Source organism: Macaca mulatta, chromosome 3, assembly GCF_049350105.2.
Source record: "Macaca mulatta isolate MMU2019108-1 chromosome 3, T2T-MMU8v2.0, whole genome shotgun sequence".
Taxonomy (NCBI): domain Eukaryota; kingdom Metazoa; phylum Chordata; class Mammalia; order Primates; family Cercopithecidae; genus Macaca; species Macaca mulatta.
The window spans coordinates 34058718-34071762 of NC_133408.1; the positions used below are offsets into that span (position 1 = coordinate 34058718).

General features: G+C 50.2%; 1 protein-coding gene across 2 annotated transcripts; it reads left to right on the top strand.

Annotated features, from left to right (window-relative positions):
• The first annotated feature begins 5868 nt into the window (after positions 1 to 5868).
• LOC114676852 (uncharacterized) lies at positions 5869 to 12675 on the top strand. Of its 2 annotated transcripts, XM_077995896.1 has the most exons (4): positions 5869 to 6045; positions 6691 to 9275; positions 10281 to 10370; positions 11219 to 12675. In XM_077995896.1, the coding sequence occupies exons 1-2, from the start codon at positions 6032 to 6034 to the stop codon at positions 7412 to 7414; spliced, it is 738 nt and encodes a 245-aa protein (XP_077852022.1). In that variant the 5' UTR covers positions 5869 to 6031; the 3' UTR covers positions 7415 to 9275; positions 10281 to 10370; positions 11219 to 12675. The 2 variants fall into 2 exon arrangements, with proteins under 2 accessions (XP_077852022.1, XP_028701250.2); XM_028845417.2 differs by lacking the exon at positions 10281 to 10370.
• Positions 12676 to 13045: the final 370 nt, after the last annotated feature.

A 13045-nucleotide genomic window follows, 5' to 3' on the forward strand; every position in this document is an offset into this window, starting at 1 on the left:
GCATCAAATGTCCGACGGCAGGAGGATGGACGAGAACTCGTGGCCCTTCATAGGACAGGCTAATTCTCAGCATGTGGGAGCACTCGTGTGTGGAAGGAAGGCCAGGCGTGTGACACGTGTGAGCGTAGCGTGGGCAGGATGCACGTGTGGGCAGTGACTGCTTCAAGGACAAACCCTAGGGACTGGGTGGGTCCTTGGAGCAACAGGTCTGGGTGAGCCTTAGTGGAATCCTCTGTGGCCTGTAGAGGGGTCTCTGCCCTCATCACACCCAAGGAGACCAGGAAACCACACGGGTGCAGGTTTTCCTGAGTTCTCTAGTGCAGGACTTCAGATTGGAAAGAAACTCTCAGCCTGGCTGCCTCACAGTACTGAGGAGGCCACAGGCCCAGGAAGGGCCTCACCGTGGGGCCCCACGCGGCAGGCTCCTGGTGACCTGCGTCCCAGTACCTGGTCTGGTTTATTTTCCCAGACTCTGGAAGGTCCCCGCTGTCTGCAAGGGGGCCCAGTCCTGCCAGGGGAAACCCCCCAAATCCGAAGGCAAGGGAACAGCCAGGAGAGGGAACCTGCTGTCCACGCTGCAGAAAGGCCCACAGTTATCCCGTCTTCACAAGATGCCTGACCGCGGCTGCGTCACCTGAAATCTTTCCAAAGCACCCTCAGCACACGAGGGCACTTCTCCCTGTATTTTGGTATCAACTCATTTCCCCTACCCTGCCTCAGTCCGATTGCTTCTTTGTGAGCTTTGCTTAGAGAATCTTCTCCTGAAGTCTGTCGAGGAACCTGGAGTGCCCTCAGACACTGTGTTCACACTGTACGTGCAGACACATGCAGCCCCTCGGCCGCCCAGGCAGGCCCAGCAAGTCAGAGGCCTGAGGAAAGAACCAGCGACCCCGAGACACTCTTGCTGGCCAGAGTTGCCTGAGTGCTGTGGTCAGGCCACACACAGAGACCGGTGCTGCAGCCTCTGGAGGGAAGGCTTCACTCTTCACCCAAAGCAGCCACGCAGTGGGACTCACCTGGGCTGGTCGGACCCAGCACAAAACTAGTGACAAAGAAATGCAGAAACTCAAAAGAAACCTAGAATGAACTAAAACCAAAATGGGGAACAAGTGGAAATATTAACTACTCGGTATGTAAAATTGGTTTTCACACTTTTTTTTTTTTTTTTTTTTTTTGAGACGGAGTCTCGCTCTGTCGCCCAGGCTGGAGTGCAGTGGCCGGATCTCAGCTCACTGCAAGCTCCGCCTCCCAGGTTTACGCCATTCTCCTGCCTCCGCCTCCCGAGTAGCTGGGACTACAGGCGCCTGCCACCTCGCCCGGCTAGTTTTTTGTATTTTTAGTAGAGACGGGGTTTCACCGTGTTAGTCAGGATGGTCTCGATCTCCTGACCTCGTGATCCACCCGTCTCGACCTCCCAAAGTGCTGGGATTACAGGCTTGAGCCACCGCGCCCGGCCCACACTTTTCAATGTTTCACACATGGCACTGCCTATTACCCAGGCCCCTACTCGGCCCCTCCCTGGCCTGCTGTCTGCGTCATTCCCTCCCCTCAGCCTGCTTTTCCTCCAAAGCTCTAGCTAACACCTGAAATCACAGCATGGATTTGCTTATTGATTTATTGGGCTACCCATCGTACACACCAGCTGCAAGAGGGCAGGGTCGAAGCCTGTCTCGTCACAGGGCCCCTGGTGGAGCTGAACAAGTCATACCCTGCTGAGCGGAGCACTTTGCTCACCAGCCGCCTGGAGGGGCACACATTTCCCACCCCATTCACCCAGGGGAGGCCTTTCTCCATTGTGTGCAGAGGTTCTGTGAGCTGGAGGCAGTCACGGGCCGGTCACACGGATGGTGGCTCACGGTGGGTGCTCATCCCTTCACATTCAGGAGAGACGGACTGCCCGTGAGACATTCTCGCAGGTGCTCTGGCATACACGCCATGGCTGGACCTGGCCTCAAGTGGCTCATCATCCTTCAGGGGATACAAATTGGATACACAAATAATTCTAATTCAAAATAAAGCCCAAGCGCAGGAATTCTGGAATATCATCATACTTGTTTCTAGAGTTATTTTAGAAAAGCTCATATTGTGGGATTTGGAGGAAAAGTCATCATTATATTCTCAGTAGACCAATTTGGGGGGCAAACTGGAGTCCTTTTGTAACACTGGTTTGGATACAGGAATTTGAATTTAAAGAATAAGCAACAGTTCTGATTTTCGTTCCATATAGGTACAGGAAAAGCAGGGAGGTAGAAAGTCCTCTCTCCCAAACCCTGCATGATTCACACGGCAGAGTTCTGCAACTCTCGTACAAGGGAGATTTCATGATGATTCAGTAACAGATCAGAGGATCAACGACTGACTTCACTGAGGCACGGTGATGAAAAGGTCAGGGTGGTCTGGTCTGAGTGAAGTCACAGCGAGAACGCCTGCTCAGGGCCATTCTCATTTGGGACAGCCCCTTCCCTGGATGGTTCCCAGGTACTGCACTTTCCTGCCTTGCTTCTTGCTGAAGCCATTATTTCTTAATTCCCTGGGAGATATGCAGAGTGGACATCCCAAAGAAGCTAGAAACACTGACGAGCAGGGGACAGATCAAATCCTCTCCATCAGAGGAAGGCAATTCACGAGGAAAGAAGGCAAGACCATGGGGTAATTTTTTTGAGACTTGACAATGTTTGCCAAGTAAATAAATCTGCCTTAACACTACGATTAAAACTGTCATCCCCAGGATATCAGTGACTACTTGAGGTTTGAGGACAATGAAGACACAGTAAGATAAACATCCTTACTATCCAGAAAAGAAACAGAACCAGAAGACAGCCCTTCTTACTATCCAGAAAAGAAATGGAACCAGAAGACCGCCCTTCTTACTATTCAGAAAAGAAACGGAACCAGAAGACAGCCCTTCTTACTATCCAGAAAAGAAACAGAACCAGAAGACAGCCCTTCTTACTATCCAGAAAAGAAACGGAACCAGAAGACAGCCCTTCTTACTATCCAGAAAAGAAACGGAACCGCAAGACAGCCCTTCTTACTATCCAGAAAATAAACGGAACCAGAAAACAGCCCTTCTTACTGTCCAGAAAAGGAACCGCAAGACAGCCCTTCTTACTTTTCTCCATCTTCATGGTGAGGAAGAGTAAAACAAAGTTGCTTTTAAAGTATATTCCTTAAAATCGAATTCTATTATAATACACACAAAATGTTTACGTGAAACCGGCCACAAAAGAATGACGAGGAACGCTACTGATCTGTCCATTCTGGGTGATAAGAACACACGTTCTTATCTTGTTAAAAGAAAACTTCAGCTGAATTAAATGTAAAGGCGTTTAATTGAGCAATGAATGATTTGTAAATCGGGCAGCCCCCAGAATTACAGCAGATTCAGCGAGACTCCAGTGCAGCCACGTGGTGGAAGATTTATAGACAAAGAAAGGGAAGGGAGGTACAGAAGCACCTGGATCGGATACAGGTTGGCATGTGCCTCATTTAAACACAGTTTGAACATTGAGCAGTGTGTGAGTGACTGAAGTATGGCTGCTGGGACTGGCCAAGACTCAGCGATTGTGACAGGTGCGTATTCCTAATTTAGGTTTTCAATCTTGTCTGCCTTTTAAGTTAGCCTCAGTTTGTCCACAAGGACTCCAATACAGAAGTACGGAGTCCTTCTCGGGCCATATTTAGTTCGCTTTAACAATTCCCCCTTTTTGGTCATTTTCTCAGTTTTGAGAGATTGACCATAACGTGAGTTATTGATGTCACTATCACCATTGGTCTTGAAACTCACTAGGAAGCAGCAGAACAGTGAGTTTTGCAAAGGTAGGAACAAGGACTGAGTGGAGGATACCACCTTATGCTGGAAAGTCCTGTTTGCAACAGAAAAACAAAACCTGGTCTGTTCTAGGACCCACGTGTTTCCTTAAAGTCTTAATTAAATTATGTCACATTTAGCACGAATGACGCCATTTTGGTTTGGTTTGCTGGGACCTAGTGCTCAGTCCGAAACAATGGCCTCCCACCATTTTGTTTTAAAAATTCCCCCCTTTTGGTCAGGTTCTCACTTAGGCAAGAGAGTGACCAAAACTTAGGTCATCAGCGCCACTCTCCGTTACTATCATTTTGGGTTTCCGGTCTCAGCATGTCACTCACGGGTTATGGTGTCCTCGTGGTCACACATTTCTTTCAGCTCTTGTCATTCCAGTGGAAGAGACACCATTTGACATTCTAAAGATGGCTTCACACTAACATTTAAAACCTTTGAGAGAATCCAGTGCATCAGGGAGACCATTATTATGACTACTGAGAGGGCAACACCAAGGATTTGGAGGATGCTCCTTACCCAGGGTCCCCGTAAACCAAACCACCTCAACTCAAATAGACCAATGAATGAGCTAGATAAAGCTCATTCTTTGACTTAACTCAGTGATCTTTTCCTTAATTCCCTACAACAGAATCTCTGTAATACCTGATGTTTTCTCCATAGGTCCTAAGTGCCAGCAGCTGCACAGATACTTTCCTGTTTCGCCAATTCTATTATTTAGCGTAACTTTCACAAGAGAATTTAACATCTGTTGTGTAGCCGCTGCAGTAGAATCTGCTACAGAGTCTATCTTGAGGGACACGTTTCTAGTCATTGCCTTTTGTGTTCCAAACCATGGAAAAAGGACCTAACAAATGATGCCCTTCTAGAAGAGGGAAGGCCTCCCGGCAATGTTCTCTTTAACCCATGGCGTGGGTTAAGAGGAGCGGACCAATGTTCTGTTTCTGAATGATTCAATGTTCTCTGTAACCCATGGTGTGGGTTAAGAGGAGCGGACCAATGTTCTGTTTCTGAATGATTATGAGGCACTGTATGTACCATTTAAGTTTCTCACCTATGACACATTGGGCCTTCATCTTTTATCTATCAAGTTATAAGATTATCCATGTATAAAGCTGGCTGCAAAATCCTTCACAAATAAAAGCATAACCCATAGGTGCACACAACAGACACCCTTCTCACTTCTATTGTTCTCATGACAGTAAGAAGTCTTGATCCATGACCTTCGGAAAGAGCTGCTCACATCGAGGATGCCATCTTCTTCTGGGAGAAACTTCCCTGGTTAACTCTACCTTAATGGTTTCAATGGATGTACAGTTCCAAGAGTGTGGAGCGACCCTGCTCAGTTGTGAGATTATGACCCCAAGTTTCAAGATCCTGAGGTTTTGTTGCAGTGTGGATGCCAAGGGCAGTTTTTCTGATGTTCTCAGAAGATCCCATCTTTGGGTTCTAGACTGTAAAGGGGTTGATTGTCCTCAGTGAACCATAAAAAGCTCTTTATGCTGAGCACGGTGGCTCAGGCCTGTAATCCCAGCACTTTCGGAGGCCGAGGCGGGTGGATCACGAGGTCGGGAGATGAAGACCATCCTGGCTAACACGGTGAAATCCCGTCTCTACTAAAATTACAAAAAATTAGCTGGGTGTGGTGGCAGGCACCTGTACTCCCATCTACTCAGGAGGCTGAGGCAGAAGAATGGTGTGAAACTGGGAGGCAGACCTTGCAGTGAGCTGAGATCATGCCACTGCACCCCAGCCTGGGCAAGAGAGCGAGACTCTGTCTCAAAAAAAAAAAAAAAAGCTCTTTACCTGGTGAAATACACTGAAGCATGGGAAAGCTTTCATACAACCAGAACACATACATTTAAAATGACAACTGAACGAAATCCCTTTATAAATGTTTAAATGGCTCACCAGGTAGCCAAATGTACATGAAGCTTTGTCTTCCCAGGAATACGGGTTTGACAAACTAAACATTGGTTATAAACTATTTTAACCATTTATAAGTCACCACACCAATGCATTTAATTTGGATCATTTTATCTTTTCCAGGATGAGTCATGGAATGCATAACTTCTAATAACAAAAGCTTTAAGGACTCAGGAAGGACAAGGTGGCCGTTCTGGTTCTCCATGAGTCCATGACTAACATCAGACTTATGTGCTCTTGGGTGCCAGCTGTTTCTCCAAATTGGGTGCATACCGTGGATAACTGATGGGTTACCACAGGTAATTTGACTTAGACCACGGAGTTCACTCAAACTGTATATCTAAACAACTTCAGTATTGGCTGATTTAGTATGCAAACCTGGTGAAGTATTTCCTCGGTATTCAATTAACTTTTATTCTATTTGGGTTAGCAGTTTTATAAGCCAGTCAGTCTTTTCATTAAAGTTTCAGCAATTCTCACCCAGTCCAAATGATGGGATTCTGAAGTTATTAGAAACCTGTATTCAACAGTGCTTTTCAGGGTCCTTCCCATCCTTTCATGAACCTCCTAAAAGACACCATGTTCTAGGATTTCGTGTGCTTGTGAAATTTTCAGAAACTATATCAGCATGAAGCAATTAACTGTGGAAATGACTGTAAATACTCATAAAGACACACTTGACAAGGAAATTTGGTTATTTCTGTGGTTCACAATAACAACTTAATAACCATAATTACGATTGGTAGCATATACTCAGACAAATTAGAATTTTAGAAATCTCATACAACTTTGGAATATATATTAATATCAGTCACTAAAATATAACCTGAAGAAGGTTAAACTTTTTTTTTTTTTTTTTTGACACTCTTCTGTTTCAAAAAGTGCAAACTGTTTCTTAAAAAGTAAAAAAACACTGGAGTAATTAAAGGACACTTTCTGTGCAGGGGATGGAAATCTCAACAAAAAAAGAGGCGCAGAAGGGCGTGGCCAGGCGGGAGGACATGGCCAGGCCCCCAAGCGACGCGAGGGCACCTGCCAGAGACGGCACCTGCCAGAAAGAGACCCGCAGGCCCAGCCGTTGAGACGCGGGGGAGGAGCGCAGGGCGGCCCACGACACGCCGGGGAGGAGCGCAGGGCGGCCCACGAGACGAGGGAGAGGAGCGCAGGGAAGCCCTACGGACTCGGCGGCCATTGCCCCGCCTGCGTCTGCACCTGCGCCGGCGCCTCCTCCGCACCGCGCTTGCGCCGAGTCCGGCCGCCTCCACATTGCGCCGGCGGGGGCTTCCTCCACACCGCGCCTGCGCCGATGACAACCCGCCTCTGCAGCACGCCTGCGCAACGCCCCAGTCACCTCATCTGCTCCGTGCACATGGGAGTCTCTCTCTGGTCGACCACGTGTTCCTGTCGGCTCCCAGAGGCCGCCTCGAGGTCCTCCCCCAACGGCTTCCTCACACGCTCCGCTGTTCCCGGCGCTTCACTCCGCGCGTGCGCAGGAGTCGCTCGCTCCTCTCTGCGCCTGCGCAGAGGCCCCCTCGTCCCCCGCCCGTCCGCTGCCTTGACGCCGTCTTGGGCCTGGCGTCTACCCCTTCTGTTTACGCATGCGCAGGACCCTACGCATGCGCAGGACCCGCCCTGCGCGGGTGCGGGGCTGAGCACCCGTGGCCTTAGGTTTAAAGGCGCGCGAACCACCCACGCAGGGACAAGGGCTCTTAGTCGTTTTATGTTTAGCGTAAGGTTTTCCTCTTTAGCAAGTAAAAAAAAAGAGCAAGTTGTGCAATAAATAGTAACCGTCCTTATATGTACTCGGGAAGGTTCGTCCTTTAGGTTTTCTCCCGGCGCGTGGGCACCGCCGGTCATCTCGGGGCTCCCTGCCTGGCCTCGGCGGGGACGCGGGACCTGGGGCCCCCCCTGGACCGGGCCTGACCGCCCTGGCCGGTCCCCACTGGCGTTCCTGAGGGCAGCGAGCAGGCTGGACTCGGGCTGTGCAGGGGGAGGGAGCAGGACGAGGGCTCCCGGAGAGCGGCCTGGAGAGCGCGCTTCGGAGGGCGCGGGCACCCCTGCCCCTTGCAGATGGGGACGCAGGCCCTGGGGGCCGTGGAGGGGAGAAGGGGACAGGGACGCTGGGGCAGAGGAAGCTGAGTGTGAACTTGGCCCCCTTTTCTCCTCCCTGGGCCCTCGGGCTCCACAGGGCAGCCTCCGAGGCCCACGTGCACGCTAGGTGACCCACAGTCCAGACACTGGCAGGCCGGGGACTAGGAGAGGCCAGGTGTTGGCCTGGGGGTGCTAAGTGGAACCCGGACTAGGAGAGGCCAGGTGTGGGTGCATGGAGAGGCAAGGTGTTGGCCTGGGGGTGCTAAGTGGAACCCCAAGGTCGCGGAGACCGCAGGGCAACAGCAAAACGAGTTATTCGGTCCAGGGCGGGGGCCTAGACTCCTCCCCAGGGACGGGCGGCAGAGAAGCCCCTGTCCAGGCCCTGCTCACCTGCAAAGTGCTCCCGGGCTGCTGTGCTCCCACCAGCAGTCCCGGCCCCGGTGACACCCACGCCTGTCACCCGCTGGGTTTCTTGAGGTCTGAGGACTGTGGCTGAGGGTGCATGGGCGCTGGGATGAAGGGTAATGTCCTGTCCCAGACTGCACTTGTTCAAGAGGGCAAGGCCGCCTTTATTCAAGGGGGGCTTCTAAAGCGAGATGTTGGGTTAGGAGAGGCAGATCCAGCTCAACTCCAAATGGAAAAAGTGGGACTTGACATCCCAGGCGTAGGGTCGGGGGATGGAGAGAAAATTACTAAGAGGAAGGGTCAGAGGCAAGGCGGGTTCTGGCTGCATAGACAGGAGTTTTGCCGAAGGCAGGCAGCGTGGTCACAGACCAAGGGTGGGAGTTGAGGACTTTGATCAGGGACCAAGGGTAGGGGATTTTCACTAAACCAACTCAGCAGGATTCTTGCTAAATCGGCCTAAACCGGCCAAGGTCAGGGACTGGTCACAGGGAGGGCTCAGAGGAGCCTGACTTGAGTGTGTGAAAGGAGAGGGTCTTTGTCATCTTTTAAGAGGCGAGAGTGATGTATTAGTGAGAAACAGTGAAGGGATCATGCCCAGGCCAGCAGCCCCGAATTTCAGATGAGGACAGGCTGGGTCTAGAAGGGGCTGCAGGAATAGGGGCACCTGGGCCTGCAGAAAGGTGGGAGCCCGGCACTCAGAGCAGGACCCCCTGGGCAGACCTCAGTGTGTCCTGCCCTATGGGAGTGGCAAAGCCAGACCAAGCTGGATGTGAACCAGTCCCAGAACACCACCTAGAATTTGGATTGTAATTTGTTATAGATGATATTTAATTTGTTATAGATGATACTGCGTCTTGGTCTCTCTCCTTCTCTTCCTCCTTGCTACCCCCCCACCACCATCCCGGCCCAAGATGGAGTCTGGCTCTGTCACCCAGGCTGGAGTGTGGTGGCGCGATCTCGGCTCCCTGCAACCTCTGCCTCCCGCGTTCAAACAATTCTCCTGCCTCAGCCTCCCAAATAGCTGGGATTACAGGTGCGTGCCACCACACCCAGCTAATTTTTGTATTTTTGGTAGAGACAGGGTTTCATCATGTTGGCCAGGCTAGTCTCAAACTCCTGACGTCGTGATCCGCCCACCTCGGCCTCCCAAAATGCTGGGATTACAGGCGTGAGCCACTGCACCCGGCCTCTACAGCACGGCCATTGTGGCTACATCAGTCCCGGCTAATAGAGATTTTAGTGCACTCAGATTCTGTTGGCTAGTAAGAATTAATTATAATTCTGGGGTATTTAACGGTGTCGTTACGCAGTTTTCATTGTTGCAGATGGAGAATGAAATCGGGTGCATGTGACAGTAATGTGACCTGTTCATGCTCCCTCACTTAAACGGAGTTAAGTAACATGGCCCTGGGCAGGAAGACCCGGTCACTGGGGCTCCTTCCCCACTTCTGTCCGGGAGCTCCTTACTCGATTCTGGGGAGCGGAAAGGCTTTCAGCGGTCAAGGGGAGTAACAACAGCAAGAAATAAGACACCTCTCAGAGTCCTTTGGTGTTGCCCTTTCCGGATCCATCAGCCACAGTGTCCACCCCAGGTAGCTGGGTCCTGAGTTCCCCATCTCAGGACACCTTTCGACCTGGTTTGTCTGAGTTATTATTATTATTGATCACTGAGACAGGGTCTCAGTCCATTGCCAAGACTGGAGTGCAATGGTGTGATCATGGCTCACTTGACCTCCCAGGCGCAGGCGATCCTCCCACCTCAGCCTCCTGAGTAGCTGGGACCACAGGCAGGCGCCACCATGCCTGGCTAACTTTTTTGTATTTTTTGTAGAGACCAGGTTTCTCTGTCTTGTCCAGGTTGGTCTCAAACTGCTGCCTCAGCCTCCCAAGGTGCTGGGATTACAGGCATGAGCCACCAAGCTCAGCAATCTGAATTATTTATGCAGAACTCTTTTTTTCTCTACCTGGAAGACCTGTTTATATGCACATTTCTTTGGGGGCAACTCTTCTCCATTGTCACAGATTTTTTTTTTCCAAGCCATTCTCAGGGGGATTCCTAGGAAGCATGTGGAAGAGGCGTGAGGAAGTGACCTTCAGGCGCGCCCTCTGGTCCCTCTACTCAAGTGAGGTGAGGGGAAACTGGTGTATTTTTAGATGAAGTTTCCTTGGGAAATAGTTTCTGTTTTATATTTTATCAATAATCCGTTGGCTAATGTTTTAAACCAATATTTATAAGACTGCCCAAGAGCTTTGGAATAAACAGATTTCCACAATGAAAAGCTGTTTTAAAGTGCTACATTGTAAGAGAGGCTTGGCAAACAAGAAGGGTTGGAGGAAAGACCACCAAGTGAGAGGCACAGGTGTTAGGACAAACAGCCGGAAAACGAGGCAGAGGTGAGCAGGGACCAGCAGCACAGGGGCACTGCCACACCAGGGACTCAGGCTCTGCTGGCCTCCTCCCTCGTGGCCAGCAGTGGCAGTGGTGGGAGTAGGCCTGGCTTGTCTGTGGTTGCCTTTGTTGCTTTAGATGAATGTACTCTAGGCCATTTCTTGTTGCATCGTTTCTGACAGTGGCCGATGGTCACTACCCTCTAATGCCAGGAGGTTCCAACCCCACCCTTCCCTCCGCACTCCCTCTTTCATCTCCCAGATCCTATCAGAGGATTACTTTTATAGCTGATGAAGTATGTATTTAGCCCTGTGACCGTAACTGAATTTCCCCTGGTGCACGTCTGTGTGAAGAGTGTGCACCAGGGCTGAGCCATCTGCTGGGAGAATATGTCCCTCCCTGAGGCCCAGGACCATGACCCCTGAGCCACTCAAAGGAATCATTCCCAGCCTTAAGGTCAGATGTGCTTTTTCCTTGTACTCTATTATTTCTTTAAAAATCCTGCCACATTGAAGTGTATTTGTATTTAAACTAAAATCTTTTATTTCTTAAACTTCTAATTGCTGTTCTTTTATTCTTTTTGGTAGAAGTTTGTCTGGCTGCTGTAACTGACTGGGAAGCTTAAAATAACAGACATTCATCTGTCACATTTCTGGGGACTGGGAAGTCCAAGACCAAGGTGCCATCTGGGCCCATGCCTCACAGTGCCCTCCAGCTCAGGCCCCATTTATAAGGGCACTCATCCCATCGTGAGGACCCGACTTACTCACCTCGGAAAGCCCCCACCCCTTAAGACCATCACCTTGTGGGTGAGGATTTCAACACAGGAATTCGGGGGCTGCAAACATTCACACCGTGGCAAAGCATGAGGTGCCGTCCCCCATGCGCTCGGGCTGATCCGGCGTCTCACGCTAGCAGCTACGTGGAATTGTTATTTTTTTCTGGAGAACTCTGTCTGGGACCCCTCTGATGTCTTGGAGCACCTGAACGGGCCGTTCACTGTGCGCGCCGTGAGGCTGTCCTCTGGGGAGTTCTGCTGTTCTCTGGGTTCTGTCTGTGTCGGTGTCCCAGCGGGAATGCCGGGCACTTTAGCGTCATCCCCAGAGGGCTTGGTAAGGGGACTGTTTGCAGAGACATAGGCAGAGTGCTGGAAAACTACCAGAAAAGTGCCGTGTTCTGGGCCTAATAATAGCAGAGCTCTTCTCACCCTGGTCTGAAGGGAAGAGGGAGGAGCAGTTAATGGATTCTGGAAGTCAAGTGGCACAGAGTCACCTCGAAAGATGCCATGACCTTCACCGAGGGCCAGAGAGATACTAAGACGACCCCATAGGAGAGTAAGACCTGGACCTCATCCTCCTGCCTCCTGCCAGTCCCTGCCAGGGATCGCCAATGGCAGAACAGGACTGGAAGCCAGAGGCCGTGGAAGCCCATGGATGAAGTCCACAGGCCAGCCTCCCTGAGAGCAGCCTGGACGGTCCACAGGAGACATCTCCTTTCTTAGGCGTCCCAGGCCACCTGCTCCTGTTCGGCCCCGCCGAGGTGGAAGCTTGGAGTGGGTCGCGGTGGGTGCATTGACGCTGCAGACGTCAGCAAGTGCTGCAAACCAGAGCTGGCCTTTAACTCAGAGTGGTGGAGAAGACGTTAATGATGCAGATGAGACTTGAAAGTGTTGAAGCCCTTACGCTGTGAGAGCGAAAAAATTAAGGAAATCTTCAGGCGTTTAAACACAGTGACTCAATTCAGCAGAGAAGTCGCTGACAAACAAGAGCTCACACTGACTGTTTTGTTGTTTTGGTTTGTCTTACTCATTAATGCAAATGAGAACATTCACCGACATTTGCGTAGGGCCTGCCCTCCCTGGTCAAATACGGCTATAGGCTCCCTGCAGATACAGGTTTGCCAGACATGAACAGACGTTTTCTGCGAGAATCAATTGGTCACATACCATTTACAAAAATGAGTACCGTATGCTACATTTGTAAACTGTACGCTGCAGACGCTTTATTTCACTAAAATTTATAATAAACTTATCCATGTACACACATGCATGTGTTTTTGTTCCTGAGATCCAGCTGTGAAATGTTTACCAGCCCATATATTACCAGCACATGCTGCTTTTTACCCACTAGGTAAAATCTTCATTGATTACATCAAATTATTGTAGGTTGTGTATTGCAATTATACAGATATTGACTATTGCAGTATTACTGCAATTATACAGATACCACAGTTTCAAATATTGGTCATCATGTTCAGCTGCTTTCTAAGGAGGTTTACTTACTTCGTGGTACACCTGGTTTGTGTAGTTGGATTATAGTTAACTCTTAGGCTAATTGTGGGAAATCACTGATTTATTCGACAGATGCTGGTGTGGTCTTCCCTGAGCACGTCCTAGCCGAGGACGCTGCCCTCAG